The following is a 9,743-nucleotide window of genomic DNA, read 5'->3' as shown; positions in this document are numbered from 1 at the left end:
ATTTTAAGCTAAAACTTCACATATGTACTCTGGGGACACCAAAGATTTAGATAAAGATTTGACATCTTAAGGACGTCTTGTGAAATTTCCCCTTTAAGGTGAGAAGTATGCATAAAAAACACGCATTTAACCTTAAACTTTAAATTTTGATGTTAAATCCACTATTGTATTATAATTGTTCTACAGTCCAAACACAGTATTTTGAACTAAAAAGTAATTAAATTACAAAAATAAAAGTAATCCCTTACTTTACTTTTTCATGGAAAAAGTCATTAAATTACAGTAACTAATTACTTAGAAAGTAATTAAACCCAACGCTGCATTTAAATGGTACACAATTGGTCCTTAAAGGTACACTATAGGTCCTTGCAACCTGATCTCACAAATTTCCATGTTATAGTCACAGAATATTTTGCTCATTTATCCGTGTCATTGTCACAGATCTCCGCATTTTTCTGTTTCTGTACCACAGACTTTCTTTTCCGTGTCAGTTTCACGTATTGGTTACTCAATTGTTTTTCCTATTTTCTTATCATTTTCGCACGGGTTTGAGGTTAGAATGACTTTCTGTGACATAAAATGACATCCTAACCCAACTCTAACCCTAAAGTTAGGCGACAATTGTTTAAAAGTCCGGAAAAAAATTAGTATAAACCAATAGTTAAAGTGACATCCTAATCCAAACCCCAAATCTTACCCCAAACCCACACACAAAAGGGGTTAAAAATATGAAAAACAATTGAGTAACCAATACTTGAAACTGACACAGAAAAGAAAGTACAGACACAGAAAAATTATCAAAATATTCCGTGACTATAACACGGAAATTTGTAAGATCATGTTGGTGGTCTTTAGGGTATAGTATTGTACCCCAAAAGGTACAACATTTCAATATGTTAAATAGTGTGAATTGTCCTAAAGTGGGACGCAGCTTAATGTGGGACACCTAAGGTCAAGTGTTTGATGGTCCCCCAAAAATATATAAATGCAAGTGCCATCACAAAAATAAAAAAAAATCATACATGACCTCTCAAATGTCCGGTCATGTATGAGGGTGAAGCAATTAGAAAGCACATTTCACAGAAATCCCACATTAGGGCAATTCATTTTTTGCTGCTTTTTGCCCAAGAACGACAATGCTCCATACCAAAAATAAGTAAATAAGAACAAACACTTCGTTTTCACAAACACAAATACCCAAATGTACAGTATTTAACTACTACGTGACACACACCTACAGAGAGAGAAATGTTTTTGTATGCCTACATTTTCACAAGAAAGAAAACCAGTTTAGTACGTTGCTATGTTGAATATTTTATTAAGTCTATAAATCACTGATGACAAACTTCAGAGATTTTTGACAAGCAGTCTTCAGAGACATCATCATGTTTTTGTTTATCACAGCACCATGGGAAACACAAAATTCATGTATATTCCAATATAATTATTTATTTAACATGAATATTTTAAATATGTACAATTGTTCCTTATGATCAAAACACAGAAATCCACCTGCTAACAGAGAGTGATTTCCAAGTGCTCATTATTTAATACTTTCAAGAGTTTTCATGATGCATTGTGTATGTGTACGCATCAAAGCGTGTTTTGGCTGTGCTGAGGGCCGATGTCCTGCAGGTAGCTCATGTGCCAGGGCATGGGAAGCGTCTGAAACGGTTCTCCGAAATTGTCCACGTAACTAGAGCCACAAGAACCCCAAATTCCTGGTTGATGACCCCCGGTATCACCCGATCTCCCATACCTGGGCGGGCTGGCCGTATCGCTAGTAGGGGTCCCGCAGTGTCCGTTTGTGTACAGCTGGGTATTAGAGGAAAAACAGGGGTAGTGAGGAGACGGAGGACAAGCGGGGCCTGTGTGCCTTTGATTGTCCATCAAAACGTGTTGGTCTGAGGAGAGCCTGTGCATGGGGTTTTGGATACGATGAGCGAGTGGTGGGCGCCAGGACAGAAAGTTTTGCGTCTCAAGGTGGAACGATGGTGATTGTTCAGTTTCTGGCCACAGCCCACCAGGTTGACCGTGGCAGTCGAGGTGGCTGCAGGGCTTTGCCACACCAGCTGGTGGGTTGTTGGTGAGGAAGACGGATAAGGCGGAGATTCGATTGATGGCTCTCTGTAGCGTGGCGATCTTCGACAGTCGTTTTCCGTTCAGGTCGTGATGCAGTGCCACTCGAAGAGCGTTGAAGGCCTGGTTATAATCCAAGATGCGTTTCCTCTCTCTCACGTTGGCCGCCACCCTGCGGGCTTTGGAGCGCACCGGACGGTTACGCTTTTTGGTCTGGCGCTCTTCTGGCTTGGGGTAAGAACAGTTGGAGCTGCTGCCATCGCTGCTGTCCAGCTCTTCGGGTCCCTCAAGGTTCACCTCCAGTTCATCTTCTGAAAACTCGGAGCTGGTAAAGCTTCCTCTGCTCGCCATGGGAAACCTGCAGATTGATTCGAGGTATCCTGCACCCTGCGTCTCTTTCTCACACGCCTCTCACGACCTGTGATTACCTGTAATGCATCTCGACAGGTCGGGCTGCTCTTTAAAGCACTTTGCTTAGCAGTCACATGGTACAGTCACCTATGAGAAATGCTGCTTTTTATGAGTACCCCAAGGCAAATTCACCTTCTCCCTCCCCAGACACGCCTTCTCCTGGAAGATCCATACAACCTCTTAAAGCCTACAAAACAGTGAGCAAGTAAACATAAAAACAGAGAACATTTATAAACTCCACAGATAGTGAAACTGATTACATCATCAGAATAAAGTGATGTGCTTTATAAGTGCAAGTTGACCTTGAACTATGGCGAGGCTCAGACAGAGACAAAGCAAGATTTAACAAAGCATCACATTTTTATAATAGCTGGGAATTAAGTGTTGGTTATTTTGTCTCAAATTTTCCTTTTTCTTCCTTTATCTTTCTAAAAAGTATGTGAAACACCCATAGCAAAATATGAAATGTTTAAAACATTTGCTGATACTACAGTACTGCAGTATTTTCATATTTCTTTTGTCTTTAACAAACTAGTTGTCAATGAAGTCAGGTATCAAAGGTCATCACATTAAAGTGCACCTATTTCATTGCTAAAAACATTATTTTGTGTATTTGGTATAATACAGTGTGTTTGAGTGGTTTATGGTTTTAAAACACATTATTTTCCACATAACGTATATTTTTGTAGCTCCAGATTTCACTCTCTTCCTGAAATGCACGGATTTAAAAACCCCTGTCCCTGATTGGCCAGCTAATCTGTACAATGTGATTGCCCTGAATACCTCTGACATCAGCCGGAAATGTGGCACTCCTTACCATGTTTGAAAGATTTGCTCACAATGCAATGCTGACAGGAGTAAACTTACAGGCTGTGAGTCCAAGTAGAGGGAATAATGATAATGTCGGTCTTTTCTACATCACCAATCCCAGGAAGTAAACTGTTATCTACAATCCGTGTGTTTGTTGTAGTCCAAGAAAAGAGATTAACGTTGGAGACGTTAACTCGCCTCATCGTTTACTTTGGGGTATGTAGCTATTGTACTGTATATTGTTAATATGTATTAATTCACACTTACCCACCAAAGAAAATGTAAAAACATGAATTGGACAATAGGTCCACTTTAACTATGCACTTTTCGGGCATCACAATGGGTTGCACTGTTGCCTCACTGCAAAAAAGGTCCTGTATGGTTTAGGTGGCATTTTTGTGTGGAATTTGCACACTGCAAAAAATGACTTTCTTACTAAGAGTTTTTGTCTTGTTTTCAGTAAAAATATTTAAATTAAGATGCATTTTCTTGATGAGAAAAATGACCTAGGAAAATAAGTCTAGTTTTTAGACAAAAAATATCAAATGTATGCGAATTTGTGCTTAAAACAAGCAAAAAAAATATGAGAATGGAATAAGAAAACTTTTCTTGAAATAAAATTACTTTTTTCATAAACACATTCCATTGGTAGATTTTTTTTGCTTGTTTTAATTTTTTTTTCTAAAAACTAGAATTATTTTCCTAGGTCATTTTGCTCATCAAGAAAATACATCTTGATTTAAGACTTAAGATATTTTTACTGAAAACTGTGAGGAATATAACAAGGAACGAACCCAAATGCAGACGTGACAAAAAATAATTTATTAACAAAACAGGGAAAACAAAACCCACGAGGGGGCAAAACAAGACAGGATGAACGCAACACTAAACTAACATTAAACTAAACATAAACCAACAATAAACTCTACACTACATGTAACAGACAAGACTAGATCTTCTTAAATACTCACAGATGTAAAAAATACAGGAATACAACAAGACGCACAAGCACAGAACAGCAAACACAAGGACAATAAATAGGGAGAACTAATGAGGGACACAGCTGAAAATAATGACAAGTAAGGGAGCGGGTAAAAAGTGACGAGACCCGGGAAATGCGTGGTCAGAATAATTCAATACTAAAACCACGCATTTCCCACATAAAACATGGTACTGCCAGGACCCCAAACACAAAGACTAGATATAATTACACAGCAAAATCACTGGTGTTAAAATAACACCCACGGTGTCAAATTTAACACCGGCAAAGTGTGTATATGTGTCCACACTACACTGTGTTAATTTAGTCAAAAGTGTAGTGTTAATTTAACAACACCCATTATATGTTAATTTAACACTCAATATTGTTAAATTTTACACTTTGTTCAACACTATTCATTGTTGTTTCCACACTACACTGGTGTTGGCACAGAAATACAGTGTTAAAAATTAACACTCCTAATTTAAGGTCAACACCAGTGTAATGTGAATTCAACAATGTTAAGTGTTAAAATACTGAGTAAAAGCCACTTTTGTTGCTAATGGGTTGTTTCTATAAAAGAAAAATGACAAGAAATATTGCAAAACCTCTTTTTATTAAAGTAAATCACATTTAATATTTACATTGATACACACAACACTTTGCATTTAACACTGCTTAATTAAATACCTCAGCTACAATTAAAAAAACAGAATACAGTATGGAATAATGAAAGTTATCTTATACCACAGCGCAGTGACATGAAAACCACTTATTATAAAGGTCTTTAATAAATCAAATAAGAGTTTAAAAAATTAGCCACCCTACTCAAAACTTGAACATTAAAATACATGCAATTACCTTATCGGCAAGCAGAAATGTTATCCTTTAGCATACTTTTTTCCATAACAAAACAGACATTTCAATTCAAAAGACGTTTCATTTTTCTTAAACACGTTCCACCCTGGTATTTAGTTCTGTAGTTGTTTTACTCATGATGTAGTGGAAGGCTGCATCAGTGGTCTTCATCATGCAGGGAATGGCTTTTTTGGTCCAGAATGATGCAAAAACTCTGGATGCAACTTCTGTTCCCAACGCAGAGCATGCAGGGCTGTGCTGATTCATCCCCCTCAAAGCATGGATTGATGCTCATCACCTAAGTGTTTTAAAAGAGTGTATTTGATGAATGTATTTGATGTGTATTTATGAACTTGTATGCATTTACATGGGGTGAACAATGCAAGCAAACTAACTGCTGAATAAATAACTAGAACAAAATACCAAAAAATTTACACAGCCCAATCAGTAGCTTCAGTTGCACATTGACCCTCTCCAGTCTTTCGTCCCTTCACAAATGAAGGCAAGAGGTGAATGAGCCAGAGAAGAGCTGCCACATAACTGTCCCGTCCTAGCAAAACAGAATTTAAACACCATGAGTATACAGTTAAACTTCAAAACCGTAAAAGTAGCAAACCCATGTACACTTACCATATTTAAACTCCTGTTGACCAGACAGAGGGTCATCCATATCTTCATCAGGATATTCTGCAATTATCCTTTAATTGTTGTATGTTGGCTATTTTGCAATACATCACCTCAGCATATTTCTGCAGATTTTCAAAGACAAAAAGGGTCAAGAAAATACCAAAAAGGGTGCAGTTTTAACCGTTATTTGAATCAAAATCATCTCAGTATAATCATGTTAGAGACAGTGTACAGTACTAAAGTACTGTGTGTACTCACATAGTTGGTAAGCTCTTATCCTCCAAACTGGGTTAAGAAATAAAAGTTCCAGAATTCATGGGTATGCCGTATTCAAATATAGTCTGGTAGGGTCCTATCACAAAAAAATGACAATAAAGACTCTGAAAACTCAACATTCTTTTTATATTAAAAACAGCACTCAAGACAATATGAATCTTCAATTATACATTTTCAAAATAGTAATCAATTTGATTGCTACTTAATATGATATCAATAGCAAAACGGTGTATGAGAAGATAATATATTTTTATTAAAGTTGGCAGCAGGTCATGTCACTTTCTTGCCTGATTAATAACCATAATATGTAGAAAACTACATATACTAAAAAGATTGGTTAACTGTTCAGTTATGTCAAATAAAATTATTTGTATGTATAAATATATAAACTTACCTTCTGTAATTAATTTATATAAGTATTAGCAGTCGTTTCTCATTGGAAGTCATCCATGTCAGGTCTTCTTTAATAAACTGCCCTAAAAACAGCATCTCTTCTGAATGATTTGAAGCACTCAGTGTGTACTTTCACCAAACTAGCATCTATAATGACAGAAAAATAAATGTTCGCCATACACGTTTTACACTTTCGTATGTATTTGCTATTTGCATCTGTCTGACATCTAGCGCCACGAAAAGCTTACAACACACAATGCATCCAATCTGTGCATATTCTGAGGTAAAATTAATTGTTGGTTTGGCGATATTTTCCCTGTTTGCATACATCAAAAAAAAATTTTTTTTAAACACATGACGATGCGGTTGCGGTTTTCTCCGTGTTTTTCAGTAATTTGAATAATTAACCGATATCCGTGCACTCACACGACCTCGTTAACTCACGGTATCTGATTACCTCATAACGAGCATCATATGGTGAATAAACGAGCTTTCATTTAACTTAATTTCATACCTTCAATTTGTAGTGCATGTCGCGTTTTATCAGTAGGTATGTTGCTAACTCCGCTGTCGCGGCTGACGTTTTGGTTCCACTCAGCGAAACTCAAGATTTTCTCAGGCGGCGCGCGGTGCTGTTGAAAATAATGCTTCTGTTGGTTTGTTGATGGCGAAATTTCTGAGTTTTTATTGTTAACACCACCGGAAGAACCATAGGTACCTTCTCGTTTTCAGTCACCACCTTTCATGTTTAACCACTGGCCGTGCGAGCTCGCCAAAGTCGGTTGTTTGAAAAATAGTCGTTGTTTTTGCTGAAGTTGAGTAAAGACATTCTTGAAATTGTAAAGACATTTAGTTTAATTGCTAAACTACAAGTGAACGAAACTTTAAGAAATTTGACCGACTACCAAAGGTGGTTTTACCTCTACCAAAATCTGCTTGAATGGTAAAGAATGGGACGCAGCCGTATAGCCATGTAGATGATATCTGTATATATAGACGGAATAAAGAGTGTTATTTGGTGTAATTAGTGGTTTGTTTTTTTATATATCTGACTTTTCAGAATTGGAATATGTAGAGGATATATCAAACAGCTTATCCTGAAAGATTCAGGTCAATATCTTAACGATTTAAAAAGTTATAGCTAAAAACTTCATAATTTTCATGATTCGGTCACACATTTTCTTGAATTTTAATGGAAAACATGGGACCAAATAAAGTGATGATTTTCGAGTTTCAAATGGCCAGTATTTTGTTATTCTTTAACCCATATACATGATCTTGGTCTCATTTAAAAGCTTTTTTCAAGCTCTTTCTATCTGAACAACTCGTTTTAGCATTTAACCATTTTGAAAATTTTAGCAACATACCTATTATCAGGGTTCAATTCTTACATTCATTCATATCTCCTGTTAATATTATCCTTCTTGGTTAAAACTTTAAGCTAGAAGTTTAACTTTATACCAAACTAACAAGGGAACAATGTAACACAAGGTAGCTCTGATTAAACTGAACCAAATAACGAACAAAGGGGAAATAAAATGGGAAAATATCTTATTTAGGTTTTTTGGCAAATGGCTGCGTAGAGTCAGACAGAGAAATAACAGTTTAATTTAGCTAAACCATGTGAATATTATGAGATTTACCTGCTCTCTTCAGTCCTCCTTTGAAAGAAAATGGCGGTAAAATCTCTGACAGGAAATGTTTAGTGGAGGCGTGGCTTGATTTACACCGCTCAGTGTGAAATCTGGTAACACCCTTGTTTTACACTGAAACTGTCATGGATATAACACTGGCCTAGCAATGGCAGTGTTATTTTATTACCAGATAGTGTTAAAACAGCATCAACACTGTGTATTTAACACCATCCCTGAAAATTTAACACTGGGGATTTTGCTGTGTAGACACATGATTCTGATGGATCCTGACAAAAACAAGACAAAAATACGATGTAAGGAAGTCATTTTTTCCAGTGCATGTTTTTCCTTTGTCAGCATCCCAGACAGCAGACGACTCTGGGCCGGATCCGCACCAGATCAGCACCAGAGTTGTTGACTTCGGCACAGATCCGGAGCGGATCCGGCCCATAGTCGTCTGCTGTCTGGGATGTGTTTACTCCAGGTACTCCAGTGTCCACAGTTCAAAAACATGCAGGTTAATTAGAAATGCCAAAATTGTGTGGATCAACTTGTGTATTAAAAAAAAAATTATAAATTGTTAAAACAACTTGGTTTTGCAAGCCATTTCAACCTACTTTTTTAAGTTTTGACCTATGATAAGTTCCCATAACTTATAAACACAAGTTGAAATGGTTTAACTTATATTTTGTTGATTTGACAAAAATGCCTTTTTTTTACTGTGTTTTTGCCATGAATTTAGACATAGAGGTTGGAATGGTGTAAATAAATATGCAAACAATCAAATAAATATGCGCTTTCACTGGTCTCACTGCTCCTGTATTGCTCAGTGGTAGAGCATTGCATAAGCACCGGAAAATGGATCATGAACCCAGTGAACACACATACTGATAAAAATGAATACCTTGTAATGCACTGTAAGTCTGTTATGGTAAAATGCATACATTTAAATGTGGTGTGAAAACCATGAAGTCTCCATAAAACAATGTCTTATGTTAAAATATATATGTATTGTGTTATTATTTAAATCCTTAAAATAAATTTCCTTTTTCTTTTAAAATAAACAATTTGCTAGTTTTTTTTCCCAGATGCAATTCTATTTATTTGTATAACTTTTAATTAAGTTCCCTAATACTTTCTGGGCCAACTTCTCGGACAGGGTTTATATTAATCCAGGACCCTTTAGTTACATTAAGACATTTAATTTGTCTTTACAAACATACCTTACAAAAACAATACTGTTGTGCATCTTAAAACAAAACAGTGGCACTGATGTATGTTATGTCAGTACAAGATGTTTAAGAATAAAGGCAGTTCCAACATGCATTTTAGTCTGGGACTAGGATAAGACCTGTCTGGGAAACTGCCCCTTAAGGACCCATGTGTCCCATTATTTGTGATTTACTGTTTCTGAAATCATCATACATAATGTAAAGATCATTCTGTGGAAATATAACCTTGATCTCTTCAATATGTCAAAGATTGAAATCAATGACTGAAATTAAACTTTGACCCAAAATTAGATTTTAGATTTCACATGTAGGGTCACAAATGTTTTTTTCTGATATAGATATAATAGTAAAAGTTAAATTTGAATGCACTAAGTCACCTTGGATAAAAAGCAAATGCATTTGCTTCATAGGTGTGCAAGTGCATGCCATCTTGCAGTATCTTCT

At 36.3% G+C, this 9,743-nt stretch overlaps 1 protein-coding gene and 1 long non-coding RNA gene across 3 annotated transcripts; both read right to left on the bottom strand.

Moving 5' to 3' along the window:
- Positions 1-1,167: 1,167 nt before the first annotated feature.
- On the bottom strand, positions 1,168-2,442 carry bhlha9 (basic helix-loop-helix family, member a9). Its single transcript, XM_055207513.2, has one exon. It carries the CDS (start codon positions 2,428-2,430, stop codon positions 1,594-1,596), a length of 837 nt encoding a protein of 278 aa, XP_055063488.2. The 5' UTR covers positions 2,431-2,442; the 3' UTR covers positions 1,168-1,593.
- A 2,067-nt stretch (positions 2,443-4,509) lies between these two features.
- On the bottom strand, positions 4,510-8,323 carry LOC129454865 (uncharacterized). Of its 2 annotated transcripts, XR_012372786.1 has the most exons (5): positions 8,077-8,323; positions 6,435-6,580; positions 6,023-6,116; positions 5,768-5,886; positions 4,510-5,687 (listed from the first exon to the last, which is right to left on the bottom strand). It is a non-coding gene; the product is annotated as an uncharacterized lncRNA (long non-coding RNA). The 2 variants fall into 2 exon arrangements; XR_012372785.1 differs by lacking the exon at positions 8,077-8,323 and having other exon boundaries at positions 6,435-6,750.
- Positions 8,324-9,743: the final 1,420 nt, after the last annotated feature.

Source organism: Misgurnus anguillicaudatus, chromosome 12 (genome assembly GCF_027580225.2).
Source record: "Misgurnus anguillicaudatus chromosome 12, ASM2758022v2, whole genome shotgun sequence".
Taxonomy (NCBI): Eukaryota; Metazoa; Chordata; class Actinopteri; order Cypriniformes; family Cobitidae; genus Misgurnus; species Misgurnus anguillicaudatus.
The sequence above is the reverse complement of the archived record's forward strand: the minus strand, read 5'-3'. Positions and strand labels throughout refer to the sequence as shown.